This window comes from Gymnoscopelus braueri, assembly GCF_963280865.1.
Source record: "Gymnoscopelus braueri genome assembly, chromosome: 11".
NCBI classification, from domain to species: Eukaryota; Metazoa; Chordata; class Actinopteri; order Myctophiformes; family Myctophidae; genus Gymnoscopelus; species Gymnoscopelus braueri.
The window spans coordinates 51699029-51724238 of NC_137613.1; the positions used below are offsets into that span (position 1 = coordinate 51699029).

A 25210-nucleotide genomic window follows, 5' to 3' on the forward strand; every position below is an offset into this window, starting at 1 on the left:
GACAGTGTTGTGAACTCATCTCTGGGCAGCTTCCACACTGAACAGGGCCTGTAAGGGCCGACAGCCCGGCCACTGGACCAGCTGGCGTCGCCAAGGCGAACTGGGCCTCTACCTGTCCCTACCCGTCTACCTTCGACACAGGCACACGACAACACAGCCCTGCCCAGGTACCACCCAGAGAGAGAGAGAGAGAGACGGCATGGTGCCTCGTTTGTGCCACCCCGCAGTCCCGCACCCAAACCTAACAACCTCAAACCACCATCAACCACCATTAAGACCCGGAACGCATCTGTGTAACCACTTTAACCGTTATTTTTTTTATACTTTGGGCTATTCAAAAACTTTCAATTCAAAATCTTCACGATTAAATAATAAATAGAAGATCTACAAGCTCATAGCGCGGCACTCGGTACCGCGCTATGAGCTTATGGATCTGCTATTTTTTAATAGCCAAGGTATAAAATAAAAATAATGGTTATTATAGGCTATAGCTACAAATCTAAAATGACACAGATGCGTTCCCAGATTGAATGGGGCTTCCATTTTTTGCCCCCCATCCCCCCCATACTTGTGCATTGCATGTCATAAGAGTATGACACAGAAAGATGATGCAACACCACTAACTTGCAAAACGTTGCATGGGAATTAACATCCATTTTGACAGACCCTGTCCGTCTGGTTTGGTTTGTCGGTTTGTCGGTCCTCATTGGATTGGCAGAGAAAGGCTTTCCATAGACTAATTATCATTTCAAAATAGTGCGTTTGCTTTTGTGTAATTTTGTAAATGACTAATGCGCCAATGTTGCATGACGGCTTAGAGCGAGCATGTCATGTCACTTAACAGTACAAGAACTAATGGAAGAAGAAGTTCAGTTGCTCAATAATACAACGTCTGCCACACTCTTAATGTCAACATGCCATTATTGCCAACATTGAGCGATAGAGGTGTTTGCTTGTTGACAATATGTTGTGAATATTGCATAAGTTTGAAGCTTGTTTTGTTTGTTCTCGTTCCAACCCTTAACTTTCCATCTAATTCACACACTGAAACATCTTTGCTGTTGGACAGAAATCTTGTGTTTCCACATTTCAACTTTTTGTTTTCTGTTTTCCATAAATTAATGCCCTAAGATGTGCAAAAGTAAGCAAAATGGAAGATTTACAAGCTCTTGTGAGCAAAAATAGCAGCTCTACAAGCTTGTAAGAGCTTGTAGCTGCCATCTTTTGCTCTTTTTGATAACATTAACGCATTTTCAGATTTATTTGGCTATTAAAAAAATACATTTGCAGATATAAAAATAAATTGCAGATGTACAAGCTCATAGCTCTATGAGCTTGTATATCTGCAATTTCTTTTTATCTGCTATTTAACATGCTGCTAGTAAACATTTGTGGAAATCTTTGAATATATTTTTTTTAAAGTCATTTTTTAATTTGCACACATTTTCAAAAAATAGCAGATCTACAAGCTCGTAGCGCGGCACTCGGTTCCCGGTCTTAAGGGGTTAAGTGAAAGTGGTTACGTGTTTGGGTGGGTTTCATACATATTGAACCAATGAAAAGTATAAAGAGCTTCTGATTAAATAATAACTACATTGGATCCATTGGAAAACAGGTTATTCTTTTAGTAACAGTTTTGGACATACACGGTTTCCACCCGATAACGACAACGATGACATGCATTTCAGCTTTGTTCAAACTAAAAACCACAACAAACTGTGACTCTTTTAACTAATGTTTACTGACGCTCTTGCAGCTCCAGCATCTTGGAACGTCCATACTGTACACTATCTCATCATTTGATGTAATTGCTGCTTGTAGTGAATCAGATTTCATCTAATATAAGGGTTTGATTATTGCTTTGTGGTCATCTTTTACAAGCAAGGTTATTATAGAGCACTGAAGTCTGACGTAATTTACGCATCCTACCTCGATCGCATTTTTTCCCCCCATTCTGAATTCTGACGTGTTTTATATCGCGTCAAATAAGAACTGTGTTCCAAAAATAAACAAATGATCATCATATGGATATGAAGCATCAACCGACGGTGAGAAAGCGCTAATGTTACTTCCGCCGAATTAGTTACATTTTCCCCAGAAACAGACTGTATCAAATATGAGTGACTGACTATCATAAACGATACAGAACCACTTCCCTGACAATATCGCAGAGTTTGTTTATTTTTGGACCACAATTCTTGTATGAGACTATTCTGATGATGACCCAATGTTGTTCTCCTTAGAGAAAATACTTCCACGACCCAGGGAATGAACGAGTGACGTCAGGACTTCTGTACTCTATAGACTAGATTGTGTTTTAACATGTATTTTTCTTTTTTTTTTTAACTTTTTGTTGTCAATTTCAGTTTGGTTTTGGGACTTTTTTAAAGCGGTTTTGCTAGGTTGGTTTATTTTGTATTTTATGAAAAGGCAAAGTTTTAGTTTAGTTTTTTGTGTTTTAGTTTTTATTGTAATATGGGGTAGTCAGGGCCAGGGCGAGATTGAACAAGGCCAGAAACATAGCAAAAATGTTCTCGAAAGTTTTTGACAGGCCAAAACAAAGGACATTTCCTTTAAGATTTTAGTTTGTTTTAGTTTATTTTATAAACAGTGTTTTTTGGTGTGTAGCTTAAATACATATATTTTATCCAATTCTTGTTATTTTATTAAGTGCTTTTTGTTTTCTTTCACGATTTTTGTGACCTATTTTTTCACCCAGTGCCAATTGCCTATGTAATCCTGGGCACTACTCTCTGTCTGCCAGCCTAGGGAGAGGCTCAGAACTATTTAACATTGTATTAAGTTTTAATTAACTATGTCAACCCTGATCTTCACAGCGGAGCTGTCCCAGCCTGGCAGCGGTGGCATCATCGTGGTGGCGGCGCCCGCCAAGCGCTCGCCGCCCACCCCGCCCAAGAGGATGACCCCCGTCACGAAGCGCCACGCCTCCGCCGCGGACCCGTCTGCTGTGGCTCCGCCCCCAGAATCCTCCACGTCGTCGTCGTCGTCGTCGTCGTCTGACCACGCCCCCGCCCCGCTACCGTCTCTGACCCAACAAGCGCCGGAGAAGAAACCCGAACTCCTCCTCCAGCCTCCCCCCTCGGCCGTCGACCTTTCACCTTCGCCCCCGTCCCACATCCCCCCGTCCCCCCCCAGGGGTCAGTCGCTGACTCAGCCCCTCCCCCCCTCCTCTGATGCCGCGCAAGTAAGTCTGTCGCCGTTATTACGTAATCGCAATAGGCTCTATGCACAGCAGCCATATTGGAAAGAAATTGGGCCTCTTCCGTATTTCCTTCACAGGTGTTAACAATGATACTAATGAAGGCTCTGTTCTATTCTGGTCAAACAGAGTCAGGGTGCTGATATTATGCACGTTGGCTCACTGGAAACACTCTCAGGGTTCCTTGAGGGGGTTCAAAAATGGCCCCTTACGCGGGTGTAACTCTGAGAGTGTACAAATGGAACCAAATGGACCCTTACGGGATTCCATTACACTCTCAGAGTTATGGAGGTCCTTGAAATTAAGTGTTGAGAACCACTCTCCTACACTAAATGGAACAGAGCCTTCATTAGTACCAATATTAACACCTGTGAAGGAAGTAAGGAAGGGGCCCAAAGTTTTTCCAATATGGCTGCTGTGCATAGAGCCTATTATGTGAGATAATCACTCATTCTTTTGCATAATCTTCGGATTTGGTTCCATTCGTCTGTATAAATTCATCTAACAGACGATCTACAAGCTCACAAATTGTTGAGATATGATGCTTTGTGAGCTTGTAGATCACCTATTTTCTGCTATAAAGGAAAAATATATATACAATTATGTATACACGTATGGCCTTACGTATTTGGATTACAGGTACTGGTCATTGTCATTTATTTTTTGTATATTTCAGTTTGTCATTCATTTGTCATTTTGTGTTTACAAAGCCTAAAAGTCAAAACAGAAATCAGAAATGTTATTGTTATTATGTTCCAACGTTAAAGGGATAGTTCACCCCCAAAATGACTTTTTTTCTATCAATTAGTCACCCCATGGAGACTTGAATTTATGGATATTTTTTTAGTTTTTGTCGCATTCCTCAAGTCAATAATTTGATGACCGGCAGCGGTTCCGGTAGGAGACACAAAGAGTCTCCTTTGTGTCTCCTACCGGAACCGCATGCCTACCGGTCCGCTGGTCATCAAATTATTGGCTTAGGAATGCAACAAAAAAATTAAATAATAATAATTCAAGTGTCCATGTGGTGACTAATCGATAGATTCATTTTTTGGGTGAACTATCCTTTTAACACTTGCGTGACTAAGCCATCAATATGACCGATTTTGAGAATTTAAAGTGGATTATCTGCTCTCATGAAGCTCTGAGAAAGTTCCCCTTTCATGACTTTTCCTAAATATTTGTTTCAAATCCTCTCCGTTTTTTTTTCTTTTCTGAAACGTATTATAAATATGAAATATATACCATATATACCATCCCAGCCGTTATATTTCGGCTAAATTGACCGCTCTCACCCCCTCTCCCCCAGGGAAGAGCAGTTCACACCTCCAGACCCCCCGCAGGCAACATAGACTCGCTGCGCAGCAGCGAGTCTATGTTGCCATGTCTGCTTATTATAAGCGACTTTGGGGCTTGTTTTTCACGTCTTTCTATTATTATTATTATTATTATTATTATTATTATAATTATATATATAATTACATCATAATGGTAATAATTTTCTACTCCACTACAGCTCAGAGGCAAATCTTGTACTTTTACTCCACTACAATTATTTGAAAACTTTAGTTACTAGTTACTTTGCAGATATAAATATCTTTTCATACTTTTTTAGATCAGAGCTTCATGCATGTCCTTTTGTAAATGTTTTTTTATTAGGTAAATATTTATATAGAAAGGTCTAACCAGGGACTGGGGTTGCAAATTAGCCTCGGCTATAAACCCCATTCATGCCTCACTGTTTTCTCAGGGCACAACGACGCATGCAGTAACATTTTCATAGACCTGACTGCTTACTTCTCTCGCAAAATTTGGCGACCCATTTTCCACTTTCCCTTTCACTGCAAAGCGGTGGAAAAAGATAGGATCTACAAAGCATACAGCTTGTCACGGAGCAACTGTTTTATGCTTGAAGATCAGATATTTTGCGCAGGATTGAGCACATTTGTGGAACATAGCGATGTGTTCACTTGTTGCGCTGACAGGGAGGAGGAGAGGAGACGCGTTTGTCAGCGACGTGGACAGCTGATAGAATGAGAGCTTTACGCTCAGACAATAATGTGAATATTATTATTATGAATAATAATAATATTGGTTTGTCAAGAGGTATCCATGTGTTTTGGACAATGGAGATAGTCACGTAATTAGACAGTGGCTTCAGCGTTCATATAGGCTCCATGTTTCACTGAAGAGTTTAATGTGACGCTACAGATTGCGCTGTTTTATACGCTTTTTTTAATAAAGATTTTACATACAGAATCTGCAGTTACCATTACATTTTATAATACTATTTTATATATATATATACTACATTACTATTTTATAATGTTTCTGCCTGCCTACAACAACAACATTATGTGGGCTCACTGACTCAGCAGAGTGCAATTGAGATGTTAATGGCTATTTAGAAGACAATGGAACCCCCCACTGTTTGGGGGAGAAAGTGTGAACTAGTCTGGAGCACAGAGGGGAGACAGTGGCCAATAGGATAGCCTGATTTGGGGATCAAAATGATCGTTTTTCAGGCAGTGTGGAGGATAATGAAACCTTAGTCATGCTAGTGTTAAATGCCCCAAAAACACAATTTAAATCATATTAATCGCAAATTATCTTATCGTCAACTAAAACTAAATCTCCTGATTTGGTGTACAGGCCTCGGTCCAAGTGGACCCCCCCACCCCGACCACGGAGCCCCCCGGCGCGCCCCCCAGCGCCATCCCCCTCCACATCCGGATCCAGAGGGCCCTGGCCAGCCCCGGCCCGGCCGTGCCCAACCCGGACGGCTCCCAGAGGGCTCACTCCATGCTGTTCGAGTCCCCCATCGAGATCCTGGCGGCGGCCGAAGGAGGCTCCCGCTACTCCCTGCCCATCACCATCGAACCTCTCAGACTGTAAGCTGTGACGTGATTATTATCAGTGGTGGAAAAAAACTACTCGAATGCTTTACTCAAGTAAAAGTATCGATACTGCAATGTAGAAATACTATAAGTAAAAGTATCAATACTGCAATGTAGAAATACTCTGTTACAAGTAAAAGTCCGGAATTGACTTGAATTCAATTCAGAATTGACTAAAAGTAAAAGTAAAAGTACAAAAAAAAAACTTTTGAAAATAGCAGATCTACAAGCTCACAATGAAATGCGACACATTGTGAGCTTGTAGATCAGCTATTTTCAAATGGCTGAAATGTACAGGGTAGGGCTGAAGTGGTTAATGTATGTGTTGTAATAATGATCAAAATCTACAAAGTAACTAGTAACTAAAGTTTTCAAATAATTATAGTGGAGTAAAAGTACAATATTTGCCTCTGAGATGTAGTGGAGACGGAGTAGAAGTAAAGGTATTGGAAATACTCAAGTAAAGTAAAAAAAATTGATTAATGGGCTATGACGTCAAAGTCCAGCCGCCAATCCCAGCACTTTTTTAGCCTAATTATTCTGAAAACCCCAGACCACAGAAAGTCCACTGAATGTTCAAAGCTCAGGTTTTTTGGGTGTGATTGAGGTCATAAAACAAAACCAAAAAAAGAAAATGTATGTCATAAAACCTTTAAGAACCCCTGCAGTAAATAACACTTGATTAATATTCCTTTAATAGTTTAATAATATGTGTGCCTCTCTCTCCTCCAGGCAAGAAGACGACGACTTTGACATGGAGGAGGAGTTACGGAAGCTCCACCCCCACCCGCCCAGGGCCGAGGCGCCGTACCGAGGCGGGGGTCCGCTGGAGCCGCGCAGCCGCAGGGGTCTGGCGGAGGACCCCCGGGTCAGCGTCATCCCAGAGGGCCACGGGGGGCCCGGGGACAGCGAGGAAGACGACGAGGAGGAAGGGGAGGAGACCGACTCCGACGGACCCATCCTGTACAGAGACGATGATGATGAAGACGAGGAGGAGGATGTACCCACCAGTAAGTCGATGTCAAGGACCCCCATAACTCTGGACCCTTCCGGGTCCATTTGGTTCCATTTGTACGCTCTCAGAGTTACAAAACCGTAATTTGGAACAGTTAACACATTGACCGCCAGAGGTTAATCTCATAATGTACTCACCAGTGCCAACGTTTTATTGTTGTTTTTAGTTTTTTTCACGTCGCCATAGACCTCGTTAAAGTCCTTAAGATTGAGCTGTGCACTGTTTGTATACATCGCGGAGATCTCCCTGCGTCTACCAGTCCAAACCACGTGTCAAACGGAGCCGCCATGTTGTAGTTAGAACGGTTTATGTTAAACAGTGATCAGCGAGGAGAAAAACTACAATCGAAGAAAATGGCGTTTCAGTGTGCGCTTTAGAATGGAGGCGAACGGGATCGGCAAAACGTGATCCAGAATAATTCCGTTTCCGGTGGTGTTACAATGAAATGTTCCGTATAGAAAATTAGGCTACGGGCTTGGCGGTGGTAGTGTTAAAGGTAACGATACAGCCATTGTATCGATTTTGAATAGGCTCTATGCACAGCAGCCATATTGGAAAGAAATTAGGCAGCTTCCTTACTTCCTTCCTTCACAGGTGTTACCAATGATGCTAATGAAGGCTCTGTTCCATTCTGGTCAAACAGAGTCCGGGTGCTGATTATTGTGCATGTTGGCTCACTGGAAACACTCTGCTACACCAGTGGGTCTCAAAGTGTGGTCCAGGGACCCCTCTTTGTTCCTTGAGGGGGTTCCAAATGGCCCCTTATGGGTGTATAACTCTTGAGTTATGGGGGTCCTTGAAATAAAAAAAAAGTTTGAGAACCGCTGTGCTACATTAAACAGAACAGACCCTTAATTAGTGTCACTAGACCATACCCGTAGGGGGATATGAGCACCCAAAGTGTGCAGTTTGGCTTATGCGGTGAGAACAGACAGTTTATCAGGGATCGAAAGTGAGTTAGTACTGTGTAGTGCAGTGGTTCTCAAACTTTTTCATGGCAAGGACCCCCAAATAGACAGTTGTTAGCCCGCGGACCCCCATTTGAAAAGATATGCGAGGGACCCCCATAAGAGAAGATTTTTTTACGGCTCTAGCAGTGAATGTCAACCATTTTAATTTGAAGGACCCCCAGTTTGACATGCATTAGGGCTACGGACCCCCATTTAATGGCATTTCTATCCCTTGGACCCCAGTTTATATGGTAAAATGTATGTTAATTTAACTGTGAGAGTGTACAAATGGAACCCCGGACCCCACTTTGAGAACCAATGGTGTAGTGTGTACACACACACACGCACATCCCGTCGTGGAGGAACAGAAGACCCACAAACACCCGCGCATATAAAGATCTAACAGGCGGAGCCGTTCCCCGTCGGCCGTCGCCAACACACACACACGGGCGTCGCGCAAACACAAATAATGTACATTATGACACGTGCCTCCCCAACGTGCATGCGCACGTGCGTGTCCACGCATACACGGCCGCGGACCGAAGTTGTGGTGCGATCATCTCCCCCCCACCCACACACACACCACGGAGGCAGCCACGAAATGTGGCTCTCTGGCGAGAGTGGGTGGGGTCTATGGTGTAGAAGCACGGTGTTGCCATGTTGTTCTATTGTAAGCGGTTTAGGGGCCATATTGGTGGTAGTGTGTTTTGGCGTTGGTTGTGAAAGTGCAGGTGGGTGTGGGGACGCGTTGTGAGCTTGTCGGTCGGCTGTTTTCCAAGAGGCAAGGTATATGTGTGAAAGCGCTGCGTTTGGCCTTCTTTTCATAGACCTTGTTGCTTGTAGGTTTCGTTTGGCCTTGTTTTCATAGACCTTGCTGCTTGTTTCGCGCGCGAAACCTGGCAACGACACATGCGCAGTTTGGGGCACAGACGACCCAAGACACCAAGACACCAAGACAGACCGACAGAGGTTACTCAAATTATATGTAGGATTGGTAAGACCTGTGAAGGAAGTAAGGAAGAGGCCCCGATTTACTACAACGACGTGTAAAAAGCAACATATCGTGTTGCGTGACTTGTATCGATGTAAAATCGTTTTGCAATGCAAATAATCGATTGTATGGACGCTAAGAACTTGCACGTTACATTCAGCAATGTTAAGACAAGAAAGAGGGGTTTAATTACTTAGCATGGGGTTCCATGTCCTGCACTTGGGCTATCAATAAATGTGTGTAATTTTGTGTTCATGTCAAGGTGCGAGTTTGTCCATCTGGGCAAGTACCCAAAGATGCTTTACATGGGGGGTGTGGGTAGAAAACAAAAGAAAATCTACTTTATTAGGAAAAACACTAAGAAAAGGCTAAAGATTTAGACTGATGCGAGGCTCTTGGTTTTCCTGTGATACCTAGTTTCAACTTTAGCTTCTTCTGACACAACTCAAACAGAACAGCACAAATGACTAAGCGGCAAACAAAAGAGCACCAATCACAAACAAACAAAGCAGAATCAGGTCATCATGACCTAAGCTCGTTATGGCTCTTACAACACTGTCTCTCTGCATTTGATGTATGCGTTTACCTTGCTTACTGTAAGTCGCTCCGGTTAAAGAGTGTCCGCTAGCTAAATGCTTAAATTGTAAATTGTGTGTGTGACAGGTGGTCTCGCCAGCCGTATAAAGAGGAAGGACACGTTGGCACTGAAGCTGGAGCGAGAGGAGCGGGAACAGCGTGACCACGACAGCCAGGAGGAAGGCACGAGCTGGCAGAGCAGAGAGCAGTGGCTGGCCGTCAGGAGCAAGATTGGCACCGCACTGTCACGGTAAAAAAAAACACATCCTGAGTGTTAACCCAACATCCTGTCTGGGGTTTCTCACTTTGTGTCTATTTCCGTTTAGTTTGAATTCGTTTTTTTAGTTGTCAGAGTTCTTTGGCGGTGACGTCACAACCACCCATAATACCAGGCCGAATGTAATCTAATTTAGTTAATTTTGTTCTGTTAATTTAACGTTGGTTTGTAGTGGTGGAAAAAGTTGTCAAATGTTTTATTTAAGTAAAAGGATCAATACTGCAATGCAGAAATACTCTGTTACAAGTAAAAGTCCGGAATTCAAAATTTACTTGAGTTAAAAAAAAAAAGTAGAATGTACTCATTGTGCAGATTGTCCCATTTCACAAGTTTTCAAATGTATAAAATCTATTGAAAATGGCAGATCTACAAGTCTAAATGTTTATAGGGCTGTAGTGTATGTTTTGTAATAATAACTAATACCTAAAGTTTTCAAATAATTGTAGTGAAGCAAAAGTAAAATATTTGCCTCTGAAATGTAGTGGAGTAGAAGTAAAAGTACAGAAAATTGGAAATACTCCAGTAAAGTAAAAACACCTCAAAATTGTACTTAAGTACAGTACTTGAGTAAATTTACGTAGTTACTTTACACCGCTGGTTGGTTGTGATGCTGAACTTTGTGTGTGTGTGTGTGTTCCTTGTGTTTTTAAGGAGGTTGAGTCAGAGACCGACGACACAAGAGTTGGAGCAGAGAAACATCATTCCATGTAAGAGCTTCTATCAACCCTCCATGTCTTACTAGAACCCATTTATCAATATCGGTGGTGAAGTACATATTTGCTGATGCAAATGCTGATACATTGGTTGAGCCGATATATATTGGTCTCCTCTCTCTCCCCTGGCTTACTAAGGCTACGTTTAGACGAGGACGATCAGAACAGAAAACGACAAAGTGCCGTAGCGTCTTCACTTTTTATTTTGCATCTACATGGAGACGCTCCACTGAGTTCTAACGCTGTAGTGTGCATGCCAGGTGGCTAGGTGGCGGTGACGTGTCTTCTTTCTATCAGCTGTTTGTTTGGATGCCATGTCCACTTATTATAAGCGACTTTAGGCTTGTTTCTAAAGTGTAGTTGCTTATTTGGACTTGTTTCCTAATGTTGTTTAAACCAGTGGTTCTTAAACATCTTAATGTCAAATTATGTATTTGACCACAAACCCCCCCCCCTTCTGCAAATATTTTGTGTCAGGGACCCCCATACAAGATTTGTGTTGTTAATATTGTTAACATGTTTCAAAAATGTTCCAGAATGACCTCTTTTTATTTTCTCAAGATTATTTTTTCTTCTTTCTTTTTTGAAAATAGCAGATCTACAAGCTCACACCACGTTGCATCGCAATGCGTTGTGAGCTCGTAGATCTGCTATTTTAAAATAGCCGTAGCCAAGTCGCTTCTTTTGAGTTTTCATAAACTTGGTTGCTTATTTCTCTCGCAGAATCTGGCAACACTGGTTAACACCGTTTTTGCATGTTTACACGGAGACGCGAGGCGCAGCGTTTTCAAAGTTCTCCACCCTGGAAGGTGGTTTCACTTTGTTGCGTTTTCAACCCCTGATAACACCGTTGTAGTCTAAACGGACGGCACATCTGATACTTTATTTTGCCGTTTTCTGTAGAGACGGTCCTCGTGTAAACGGCACCTAAGTCATTTCATGTCTTGTCTATTTTTGAGTTTGGATTCCTCTGCACAGCAAGGCCAAACACTTTTGAAAGCTCACTGGAATCACAATCTCATCATTTATTTCAGTGCTTTGGTTAGATTTATTTTCTTTTCTTTTTTCTCGTTATGTTACAAACCACGTCATGTTTTTGTTTATTTCAAATTGTGAAGGGATAGTTCACCCAAAACGAAACTTTTTTTCTATCGATTAGTCACCCCATGGAGACTTGAATTCATGGATATTTGTTTTGTTTTTGTCGCATTTATAAGCCAATAATTTCATGACCATCGGACCGGTAGGCAGCGGTTCCAGTAGGAGACACAAAGGAGACTCTTTGTGTCTCCTACCGGAACAGCTGCCATCATCAAATTATTGGCTTAGGAATGTGATCAAAACTAAAAAACATACATTAATTCAAGGCTCCATGGGGTGACTAATCGATAGAAAAAAAGCCATTTTGGGGGTGAACTATCCCTTTAAGCTGCGCTCACACAACAGCAGAATCGGGGAGATTTTTAGGTTCGGAAACACCCCTCCTGACAGTGTGGAGGCGGGTCTTTCCCCATTCCGAGGCTGATCGTAAGCGATGATCTGCCCAGAATGATCCTTTTATAGTGAGCGGTTCAAGCATCCAATCTCGAACCCCCAGATCTACTCACATGATGGGGGGCCGCGCTTATCTGGATGATTATGTCACTACTGACTTAGTGGAACCGAGAGAGAGAGAGAGAGAGACGAGTGTACAAGTAGACAGACGTTCAGTGAAAGAGAGGAGTTTTGACGTGAGGACCGATTGAAACACCCTGTTAATTGCGCCACATAATATATTAACCCATTAAGACCTGAGGCCGATGAAAGAAATGTTTTCTAAATCCTAACGCTTTAAAAAATACATATATATTCAAAGATTTGCAAAAATGATCACGATTTTTCAAAAATAGCAGACCTACAAGCTCTTAGCGCGGCACTCGGTGCCGCGCTACGAGCGTTTATATATTTTTTATATATATTATATGTTTGAATAGCCTAAAGAAATCTAAAAATGACACAGATGTGTTCCAGGTCTTAAGGAAACACATTAAAAGTACATCAGAATACAATGTAAAAAAACTGCAGAAGAATAATTTACTAATCTAGAGAGAAGATAATATGATAGTCTTCAGTAGTGTGTGATGCACCAAGATTTCAAAAATAATTAAAGATATTACAATCCGTGTAGTGTGAGCCAAGCTTTAGTGTGTCTTACAGGAATAATATTAACCACTTAAGCCCTATTTAAAAAACAACAACAAAAAAATCAGATTCTACAGGCTACACATTGCGTTGTGAGCTTGTTGATTGGCTATTTTTGCTGTTTAAAACTTTATATTTGTGCCTATGATGACCAAAATAGGGATGACAAGTTGAAAGTGGTTCATGTGGACTCCATTATGCCCCCTTGTGGTCTGTTTCAGAACAGTTGAGAACATGGAAGGTGTTGCTTGGTACGCAGTCATTCTGTGAACCATTGAACAGAGGCCTCATTTCAGAAAAGAATAGAGGGTGTCAAAAATAAGTTACCACTTCCAAAATAGCGACTACACCTTTAGTGTGTTTGCTATTATTGGTATTTTTGAAAATAATTAAACATGAAAGTGGTCAATTATAAGTACTAGACCATACCCGTCGGGGGATATGAGCACCCAAAGTGCGTCATGGTCCGCTTGTTTCATGGATGGTCCGCTTGTTTCACGGATGTGGCAACACCGGCGCTTGTGTCACACCCATGATTTGGCAACCCGGGACCCAGCGAACACAAAAAGGCTAATAAACAGCTGACATTTGGTGATAGCGAAAAACGGGCTTCGGTGTTCCGTGCACATGGTAATGGTCAATGGCTGTGTGCAAATGCAGATCAATTGCTCCAGCCACTGAGGAGAACCGGGCAGAAGAGTTTTTGGGGACTCGCTCACAGAGCTTTATAGGAGGATTAACACTTAACTTTTTTCCAACATTTCCAGAAAAATAACAGTTTTGGAAATTCAAGGTTTTTGCTCGAGAGCGATGATATATCACTTTATAGAGTGTTACTGTCACTTTATGTAGTTAGACTACAGGTCATGAAGTTTTCGATGCCGAGTTGGGAGTCGATCATCAAAATAATAAAAGCAAAAATTCCATCTTCACCATTTTATCACTGTGCTGTCTCACGTTGTCCTCAAAGCACTGGGTCAAAACGCCGGTGCGATGCGTTGAGACAAAGCAAGGCCTTGTGGGAGAGAGAGAGAGAGAGAACACAGGCTGATTTAAAAGCACTCATGTTACTACGCCACCATGGTATGCAACAGTGGTGGACAAAGTATATACTCGAGTAAATACTCGTGTGCAAAAGTGCAAATTACGTTTTCTTTTTTAATATCAATGCAACAAAAAAAAAGTCAGATGTTCAGAAATGATAAAAAATAGTTAAATATCTACAACCTCACAACGTGTTGCACGTGAAATATTGTGAGCTTGTTGATCACTACAGTATATTTGAAATGGGGCTTAAGTGGTTATTTCATAATAGATTTTTGTAAGTTTAGGTCCTAAGTGCCCCTTCTTCGAAATGTAGTGCAGTCAACATTTTTTTGTAGTGAAAGTGAAAGCTTGCAAATGAAATAAAAATACTAACACAATATACCGTACTCAAGTAAATATACTTAGTTGCTGTCCTCCACTGGTATGCGAGCATCAGAAACCTGACTAAGCTGTGCAGTGTGTTTTTTCTCTCTCTCATGGAATGTCTTCTCTCTCCTCCAGCCAAAAACGAAGACGACCGACGAATGGAGAGATGCGAGATCAAACGCAGACTCACCAGAAAGGTCAGGATTACACACACACACACACACACACACACACACACACACACACACACACACACAAATGCATGTGCACGCATGCTCTCACACACGTGTTTACTGTACTCGTGAGGACAGTTAATGAATGCCATTTTACCCTTCTGTTTGCCATTTTTACCCTTAACCCACCAACCGGGAACGTGTCATTTTAGATTTCTTTGGCTATTCAAAAATAGCAGATCTACAAGCTCTACGAGCTTGTACGTCTGCTATTTTCAGAGGTGTTTGTACCTCCTGGAAGTCGGCCCGTGTCTCTTCCAAACTACCACCGCTTTTCACCTGCTAGTGCTGACAGAATGAACTTGAAGCTGGGGTGAATAAATGAGGAAACGATGCGGAACAGCCGAACTGGGTTCGGATAGTTACAACAGCTTTAGAATTTTAGATCGGGTCCCGTCTAACCGAATCTCTGAATGACGTCATATTGTTGTTTTTTGGAGCGGTGCCAACCACTCACAAGGACTGACTTTGTGTGTGTGTCCGTATGTTTGCGGACGGCCTCAACATGTTTGTGTCTGGCCTCAACAGCTGCAGCTGGTTGTAACACAAAGATGCAACCAGTTACACTAATTAAACACAAACAGGAGTGCAGCACATGCGCATAATGAACTCATCAAAGGCACCACTCACTTCACACTGGGTGTGATTTTTTCCAGCTCTCCTAGTGGAGCATTGCGCTTAACTCCCCACATCTTTATTTTTAACCGTAAAAAAGCCATTTCTCTTGTCCGGACCAGAATGTTACAAAGTCTATCTCTCAAATGCTACCATACCTTAGGGAGAATTTGCCCTCACAAGTATAGTAATACACATACATACACACACACACACACACACACACACACACACACACACACACACACACACACACACACACGTACCTGGGTGAATGAGACTCTAGCCTCAGTTAGGCTGCTTTGCATTAAAAAAAAGGTTTAGATTCTGGTTTATATCGTCTCTGTCTGTGGTATGTCCAAAACTGTAACTTCTCAGGAATCAAATTCAAAAGCGTCAAAAGTAGCAGATCCACAAGCTCGAAACGCGTCGCTTCGGCCGCGTTTCGAGCTTGTAGATCTGCTACTTTTGATGCTTTTGTGTGACGCTGTAGTATGATCAAGTAGGGCGTTAATTTACAAAAAAAACACAAAGTTTGAATATGGAGATAAGAGGTTTCTGCCCGAAAGCGACGATTATGTTAAAGCTCTAACAATGTGTCCCGTCTATCATCTTCATCCTCAGTTGTCTCAAAGGCCGACGGTGGCTGAGCTCCAGGCCAGGAAGATCCTGCGTTTCCACGAGTACGTCGAGTCCACCCACGCTCACGACTACGACCGACGCGCCGACAAGCCCTGGACCAAGCTCACACCCGCCGACAAGGTGAGACCACTCACACCACTACACACACACACACACACACACACACACACACACACACACACACACACACACACACACACACACACACACACACACACACACACACACACACACACACACACACACACACACACACACACACACACACACAGGGTGGTGATTCTCAACCAAGACAAGCAGCAGGATAAGTTGCAAACGTACACCAGTGGTGCTCAAACTTTTTCATGTCAAGGACCCCCAAAATAATATGTTTTTGGCCGTGGACCCCCATCTCAAAATATGTTGTTCCAGGGACCCCCCAGAAGCAAAGATCTGAGTTACAACTGTTCGCTTTAACACGTTAATCTCATAATGTACTCACCAGTGCCAACGTTTTATTGTTGTTTTTTGTTTTTTTCACGTCGCCATAGATCTTGTTAAAATCCTTAAGATTGAGCTGTACACGGTCTGTTTACATCGGCGACATCTCCCTGCGTGTACCAGTCCAAACCACGTGTCAAACGGAGCCGCCATGTTTGAGTTCTGACCGTTTGTGTTAACATGGGAAATGCGAGGATGAAAAACTACATAGGTTTACAGGGGTTTTTGTGTACGACTTAGAATGGAGGCAGACGGAAAACAAAAAACGGGATCGCACTTCCGGTTGACTTCGGGTGGTGTTACACTGAAAATGGTCCCCCTAGAAAATTGAAAAAAAAAAGTTTTTTCGAAAAAAAGGAAAAAGCACCACAGCCCGTAGGCTACGGGATCGGCGCTTAACCGTTGGATTTAACGGCCCGTAGAACTACGGGCCCGGCGGTCAATGTGTTAAAAAATATATACATTCAAAGGTTTGCACAACGTTCACGATTTTTCCAAAAAAATAGCAGATCTACAAGCTTGTAGATCTGCTATTTTTGAATAGCCAATGTATAAAAGGTTAAAGTGGTTAAAGTTATTGTGATGCTATATTGACACATTTTTGCTGGGGACCCCCTGGAACCCCCCCAAGGACCCCTGGGGGTCAATGAGAACCAATGACATACACACAACATAAAACATAACTAAAGTGCACTGTCCAATGGTGTCTTGCCATCAGGTCGGACAGTAAGCCCCATCACGAACCTCTCCCTCCTCCGCTATACAGCTCCGGGGTGAAAGGCCGCTTAAATCACTCATTAGTCAGCCCGTGGCCATGGTTCCCATTCAACCCGGAAGAAACCCCCTACGTCAGGTGCCAGTGCTGCTCCCGGTTCGGCTACAATGGGAAAACATGGCCCACAGGCTGACTAAATATGCGATTTAAGCGGTTGTTTTGCCGGCATGAAGAATCCCAGGAATGTCAAATGAACGCAGCATAATAATGGCTCTGTTGAGTTCTACACCGTGGCATTACCTGCTCCACTGAAGCCTGTTGGACTATAATGTTGAAACACGACACAAATTATGGAAACCTTGTATGTCCAGAACCGTTCCTCATTTATTATTATTTTAAAAACATTTTAAAATGGTGAAAATAGCCGATCTACAAGCTCACAGGCGTGTGAGCTTTTAGATCGGCTATTTTCACTATTTTTTTTACTTTTTGTGCGACACTCGTGTATGCTGAAGTAGGGCATTAATTAACGAAAGTTGTAAAAGTTGAAATATGGAGATACGAGGTGTCTGCCCGACAGCGATAATATTATAGGCTCTGGTATGCTGGATTTACTGATAAGAGGTTTTGAAAGAACTGCTTCTGTGAGAGCTCTTATTTCCACTTGTTTGTTTAACCCAATAAGAGCGGGAAAGCATTATTTTTATTTCTTTGGCTATTCAAAAATAGCAGATACAGTATACATGCTCATAGCGCGGCACCAAATGCCGCGCTATGAACTTGTAGATCTGCTATTTTTGAAAAAACTTGAAAAATCGTGAAAAGCGTTGAATATATATTTTTAAAGCGAACATTTGTAACTCAAATCTTTAATTCTGGGGGTCCCTGGAACAAAATATTTTGAGATGGGGGTCCGCGGCCAAATACATATCACTTTGGGGGTCCTTGATATGAAAAAACTGGATTTAGAAAGCGATTCAGAAGATTTGAGTTACTAATGTTCACTCTCAGTTCCATTTGTACACTCAGAGTTATGGAGGTCCTTGAAATTAGGTTTTGAGAACCGCTGCGCTACACTAAATGGAACAGAGCCTTCATTAGTACCATTGTTAACACCTGTGAAGGAAGAAAGGAAGGGGCCCAACATTTTTTCAATATGGCTGCTATGCATAGAGCCTATAATCAATGTGATGGAGATTGACGGCTCAGACGCTGTCCTCCTCAGTTATGTCTTCTTTCTTCTCGTTCTTCTGTCTTACCACCGAGGGTGAAAAAAAAAGTTCAGACGAGGCCTTTCCCTGCCTTTTTTGGTCACTTTTCAAAGAATTGCAAAACTTCATATTTTTTCTAAAAATAGCCAAAGTATAAGAAAATGGTTAAAGTGGTTAAAATCTTGAAATGACACAGATGCGTTCCCGGTCTAAATGGGTTAAGAGAGAGAGAGAGAGAGAGAGAGGGAGAGGTTAAGGTTGCAAATCGTGGCTGTCGGCCAGAAACCGAAACAATTGCTTTTCAGGAAAAGGATTGCTTTGGTAATGACAGTGAGTGTCACAAATTTGTAACACACATCAAAGGGCCTCTGAAAACAAGTCCCCAGGACGTTTTTTTTTGTGTTATCCTTTTAGCCTTAATGTCTTACTGTACCACGTGCTGTTTCCATGTTTGACTAATAAAGTATTAAATCTATCAAACTCTTAACAACACAGAGCCAAAAGCCCTTCACCCTTCGCCTACACACACTGGCCCATACTTTTTATTTTGGGCGTAATATATTTGTTTATGCCCATGTAAAGTCGCATCAATTCAAATTGTTGATGAATCATTAATTCACACTGAATTAAATTCAATGCCTTATTAATGTCCTCTGTCAGGCTGCCATCCGCAAGGAGCTGAACGAGTTCAAGAGTTCGGAGATGGAGGTTCACGAGGAGAGCAGGATCTACACCAGGTCAGTGTCGTATGGCTCTTTTACACCGAAAGAACTTAAGTTGAACCGTGTTGTTTGTGTTCACGTATTTCACAGCTTCTGGATGTGTTTCCATACGCTACGGCTGGGTTTCACATAAGGCTTTCAGAACCTAATTTGGTCCCTGCTCAAGAGGTAGTTCTAACCCCGAATTCTAGGAACCCAGAACGTTCTAAGTCGTTGCATTAAGACTAATTGCAAGCTTGTAGATCGACTATTTTTTTTATATTTTAGAAACAGTTATCTTTCACTCAATAGGGGCAATGCCCCTATTAGGGGCAATGCCCGTCTTCATTTGTCCATGTATGGTCTAGCCCTATGGAATTTATGGAATGCATGTGCAAAAAAAAATAACGTAATACTTCCTAAGGTTAATATGAGCATCAAATTCAATATTTTAAATATGTTTTTTTTTCCATAAATTCCATAGGGCTAGACCACACAGCGAACAGCGTTTTCCCAGTGACTTGCAGGCAAGGGGGGCGGGGGGCCGGGTGGGGAGCAGTCAGGTTACAGAAGTCAAGGCTCAGACGGCTGTGTTGTTGACGGACAACGGATGCACGCTTATGAGAAACAACAAAAATAAAACCTGGCGAAACAGTTGCGTGCATTAGCGCAAGATGAGGATAAAGGAAACATTCAGTCTAAACTGTCAAGTTTGCTGATTCACAACTACTACTACTACTTTTGTATTTGAAACTTCTCTAAATATTATAAACTTTCACGACAAAACTTTTCACGAAGTACAAATATCATTTATGAAAAGGCTACTATAGGCTACAGTGAAGTCGGACTGAATGACTGAAACGTTTTGTTTTTTTACTCTCTTTGTGTTTTGTTGTAGGGGATTATCTGGTATGATTATGAAAGAGAAATTGTTTCATGAGTGAAACGGCTATAGTCCTTGGGAAACCATAAACCTACGTAGGCCTACATCTAAATGAGTTGCCATATTTACACTTCCTTACAAACTACAAATTCCTTACATTACAAATCCTTATAAGCTATATATTTCTGGGATGCATAGTAGCTGGCGTGGCCATCCGTTGTCCGTCAACAAGCCGTCTGTGCCTTGACTTCTGTGCCCTGACTGCGCCCTGACTGCGCCCCCTTGCCTGCAAGTCACTGGGAAAACGCTGTTCGCGACCACACATGGACAAATGACATCGTCAACTTGCGACGGGCATTGGCCCTATTGAGTGACAGATTAGCTGTTTCTAAAATATTTAAGGTGTTTTATTTTTTTTATATTAATTATAGAAGGCAATTATAATGTATTAAGGCATATTTGGCTTATTAGCCAGGGATCCTTTTAAGCAAAAATGTTTGTTTTAGTTTTTGTACCTTTTAGGGGTTGTTCATTTGTACCACAACTTCCTTGTTTGTACGTGCAGTCACAGGGAATACTTGTTTTATTTTATCACATGGCCATGTTTCTAAAACCCATTATTTGATTCCCTAAAGTGTTTTATTTATGTATTATTAAGTTTCTGTATTTCATGATTCATTTCACCCCTAAAACATTAAATAAAGTTCCACGATTGACGACGTTCAGGCCTTGTCAGCCATGCTTTATTGTTTGTTTTGTTTTCAGTACGTTAAAGTATCAGTCCTTGCGAGGCCTCGCTGCGTCTCGCTGTGTGGATGACGCAAAGCCTGTCTGCCAAGGCCAGACTATCCCATTAAAACCAGGAACGCAGCTGCGTAACCACTTTAACCATTATTTTATGCTTTGGCTATTTTATGCTTTGGCTATTAAAAAATAGCAGATCTACAAGCTCATAGCGCGGCACCGGGTGCCGCGCTATGAGCTTGTAGATCTGCTTTTTTTTTGTTTTAATCGTGCGAATTTGTGCAAATCTTTGAATATGTATTTTTTAAAGCGAACATTTTTAACTCAAATCTTTGCTTCTGGGGGGTCCCTGGAACAAAATAATTTGAGATGGGGGGGTCCGCGGCCAAATACATATCATTTTGGGTGGTCCTTGAGAACCACTGATTATAGCAACATACGTTTTTTTCAAAAAACTGTTAGGATTTAGAAGACATTTGTAGAATCCCCCAGAAGCAAAGATTTGAGTTACAAATGCTCGCTTTAAAAAAATATATATACAAAGATTTGCACAAATTTTCCAGATTTTTCTAAAAATAGCAGAAGCTATGAGCTTGTATATCTGCTATTTTTTTGAATAGCCAAAGTTTCCCAGTCTTAATGGGTTAACAACTTTTCACTTTTTTTTTCTTTTTTCTCCATTGTCTTTTGCTACCAGATTTCACAGACCGTAGCTGTGGACACAGAACTCACAGAAGCAGCACTTAAAACACTGGAGAGCAACAGTTGATGACGAAACAGGGGCGCCGAGGAGGGGAATATCTCTTCAATATGACAGAGAGAGAGAGAGAGAGAGTGAGAGAGAGATAGAGAGAACCAGGTACTGACAGTCCCACTACTGCATCATGGCCTGCAACCTGACTGACTCTAGCCGAGGGGCGAAAATAACTACTGCTGAAAACACTGAATGTGGAACCACTGCAACGGACCCAACATGTCGGCTAATAATATTTAAGAAAAACAAAATCCCGTCCGGCTTGCGGTACTGCACTGTATACGAGTTCCAGACTGTAGGCCAAAAAAACGTTGGAGGGTGTTTTTTCTGTTGGTTGTAAACACTGTATTTTTGACCTTTGGCCATAACTGGAGGGGGGTGTGTCCTGTCCTGTGCCAACACACTGTGAGGGTGGGGAGGCATTGATTCCACGGTCCTCTGAAAATGTCCCCGTTTTTGTCGCGAGAGAGAGACGGAATGGACAAGACCGCCAGGGCAATAGGCTCTATGCACAGCAGCCATATTGGAAAGAAATTGGGCCTCTTCCTTAACTTCCTTCACAGGTGTTACCAATGATACTAATGAAGGCTCTGTTCCATTCTGGTCAAACAGAGTCAGGGTGCTGGTATCGTGCACGTTGGCTCACTGGAAACACTCTCAGGGTTCCTTGAAGGGGTTCCAAATGGCCCCTTACGGGGGTGTAACTCTGAGAGTGTACAAATGGAACCAAATGGACCCGTAAGGTTCCATTTGTACACTCAGAGTTATGGAGGTCCTTGAAATTAAGTTTTGAGAACCGCTGCGCCACACTAAATGGAACGGAGCCTTCATTAGTACCATTATTAACACCTGTGAAGGAAGTAAGGAAGGGGCCCAACGTTTTTCCAATATGGTTGCTGTGCACAGAGCCTATAATCAATGTGATGGAGATTGATGGCTCAGACGCTGTCCTCCTCAGTTATGTCTTCTTTCTTCTCGTTCTTCTGTCTTCTCACCGAGGACGAAAGAAAAAAACAAACGTTCAGACGAGGCCTTTCCCTGCCTTTTTTTTGTTTTTCTGTTTTAACAGGATATACCATATATAAATATATTTTTGTACACTCGAGAATCGGATCATGCACGAGATATTGGTTGAGGTAATTCTTCGGTTTAGCATCGGTGGTACTCGAACCGCGTTAAGGCCTTTTAGAAAGCTTTCGGAAATGGCGAGCGAGCGAGAGAAAAACAGCCGATCTACAAGCTTGTGAGCTTGTTTTCAGGCTGCTTTCGCCGTTCGTCGTTCGATGGGAGTATATAGGGCTCGCGTGGTTAATATCGGACACGACTTCTCTGAAATGAGACCATATTACTGTTATTTCACATTGTTTATATGTGATCATATTGGTACTGCATATTTCACACTGTTTATAGGCGATTTATAAATATCGGTACTGCGTCTGAACATTTATCAGTGGGCGATCGCTGGTGCCAGCCTTAATTCTGATGAGAGCGAATATTTTCATATAAGTAAATGTGAAATTGGTTTGTAGCACAACATTTACAGCTGTGATATTTCCTTGTTAAAACAAAAATTGTCTTTGTTAACAAGTTAAAGTTTCATATTCTGATATATCTTGACATTCTGAATCATTGCAATAGAGTGTTTGTTCAGATCTCCCCGTCTCTCCAGCTCTTCAGTAAACAGAAAACACATAAAGAGCCGGAGAGACTGGGAGATCCCTGTTACGGAACAGCCACTCTATCACAGCAATGATTATTAGCAGACTATAGAGCAATTTAACTTGTATTTTGACAAAATAATATCACTCACAGCACCTTTAACTAAAAGTTGTAGCCCGTTCTGGATCAAGTGTTCAGCTCTGTGCATAGACCCGACAACAGAGCGTTGATTTGCACCCCGTCGCCCCCTTTTTGTGCGTGCATTTTTACTGTATTTTGTCCTTATTTAAATGATTTTTCTTGCAGCACAAATTTTTGGTTTATTAATCTGTAACAAGGCACCTTACTTTAATTTACGTGGGAGTGCAGAAACGTTAGAATTTCCGCAGCTTTGAAATTCATTTAATAACTACAAAGTCTACGATTTATGTTGTCATTAAAATATTGCGGCAGGAAAAATGTTATGTTTTTATTTTTCATAATTTTAAGGTAATTTGTAAAAGCGAGCCTCCCCTGGCCGGCCGCCACTGTATAGATGAATCAACTTTATATTGTACATCCTCTTAACACTGACAAAAATGTTTTAATTGTAATTTAAGTTCACCGTGGTATTTTCTAGTTTTACCAATGTTACACGAAAATAGCTGCAGAAAAGAAATTACTTCACTTTGAAGATGTATAGATGTTTTTCTGTTTTTTTCTTTCTTTTTTAATATAATACAGAAGATCTTTAAGGCTGACTTGCAACCCACTGTACAAAATGAGCTGTTCACTTTTCAAATTAAACTATTCAAATTAAACATAACCTTTTTGATTTTCATGGGAATGTATGTTGCAGTTATTTTAAAAAAAAAGAAAGAAATAATCAGCCGCTCAGTCATTAATTGCTTTATTCTGATCCAGTTCAGTCATTAAAGGAGTAGTTTGTTTTGTTTCGGTCGCATTCCTAACGGTGTTGATTTCGTCGACTAAAACTATGACGAAAAATGTTCTTTGACTACCTTTTTTCACTGACGAAAACTAAATAAAAACTAAGCTCTGATGACTGAAACTAGACTAAACTGTTTGGGAGGGACTAGTGGAGAAGAGATCCAGTAGAACTAAACATCATGGGTGTCACAGACCGAAAATAGCTGATCTACAAGCTCACGCGTTGTGAGCTTGTAGATCGGCTATTTTCGGCATGCAGCTAAGTGAAAATCCGCCATTACGATGGCATCACGGCCCGCCAAAAATACATTTTAGTCGACTAAATCAACTGTAGATTTAGTCGACTAAAATCGTATGGTATTTAGTCGACTAAAACTACAGACTAACATTTCAGATGACTAAAATATGACTAAAACTAAAATCATCACTGATTCGTAAGCCAATAATGTGATGACTGGGTGGCTGCTCAGTACCGGAGACTCTGCCGGTCATCAGATTATTGGCTCAGGAATGCGACAAAAACAAAAACAATCTCCATGAATTCAAGGCTTCATATGGGGTGTGATAGAATTGATAGAAAATAAGATTTTATGGGGGTGAACTACTCATTTAAAGCTGCAATTTGGATTTCTTTTTATGAATCAAACTTTTAGCTTTAGGCCAATGGTTCTCAAACGTTTTCACGTCAAGGACCCCCAAATTTATGCTATTATTATTACCACGGTCCCCCATCTGAAAATATTTTGTGCCAGCGACCCCCATACAAGATTTGTGTTGATAAAATGTTTAAAAAATATTCCAAATGTTTAACATTTCTTTCAAGATCTTCTGAAAGTAGCAGATCTCCAAGCTTGGCTATTTTCAAATAGGCAATTTGTTAATGTGGCCAAACCGATTTTTTATGCTTTATTGATCCATTTTGATCGGAACCCCCTCAAGGACCCCAGGGGGTCCCTGGACCCCACTTTGAGAAGCACAGCTTTAGGGCAGCAGCAGCTTTGTAGAAATGACTCATCATTGTTGTCTACTTGTTCCTCTCCCTGTTGTCTTTCCATTGGTCTCTGTTCAAGTCTTCAGTGGGAATATGTGGCCTTTTAAAACGCCCAGAAGGGGGCAGTGTGTCTACTAAAATGTGTAGATTCATGACACTGCCATCAGCACCCAAACACCCATTAACTTCCTCCAAGCCAACAATACAAAGAATTGAATTTCAGGTTTTTTTTCTTCTTTTTTGAGAGAGATGTGAGCAATATACTTTGTCCTAAATCCAATTAAGTGATTCAAAGCCAACAATACAAATAAATAATTGAATCCCTCTTTTGAGAGGACTACTGTATGCTTTATTCTTTTCTAATGGAATAATCCAATGCAGATTAATTTGATATGAACTAAAATCCACCAGTATACAGT

General features: G+C 41.6%; 1 protein-coding gene across 4 annotated transcripts in view; it reads left to right on the forward strand.

Moving 5' to 3' along the window:
- The window catches only part of phactr4a (phosphatase and actin regulator 4a), a 95318-nt gene extending 73089 nt beyond the window's left edge, over window positions 1-22229 (forward strand). For 3 of the 4 annotated variants that reach the window (XM_080442827.1, XM_080442826.1, XM_080442825.1), the window contains 10 exons: window positions 30-167; window positions 2838-3205; window positions 5873-6111; window positions 6850-7127; window positions 9737-9899; window positions 10578-10633; window positions 14369-14430; window positions 15706-15843; window positions 18790-18866; window positions 21155-22229. In XM_080442827.1, the coding sequence (XP_080298953.1) occupies window positions 30-167; window positions 2838-3205; window positions 5873-6111; window positions 6850-7127; window positions 9737-9899; window positions 10578-10633; window positions 14369-14430; window positions 15706-15843; window positions 18790-18866; window positions 21155-21170 (1535 nt within the window). In that variant the 3' untranslated portion in view covers window positions 21171-22229. The remainder of the gene's footprint in view (window positions 1-29; window positions 168-2837; window positions 3206-5872; window positions 6112-6849; window positions 7128-9736; window positions 9900-10577; window positions 10634-14368; window positions 14431-15705; window positions 15844-18789; window positions 18867-21154) is intronic. The other variant, XM_080442828.1, reaches the window with a different exon arrangement.
- Window positions 22230-25210: the final 2981 nt, after the last annotated feature.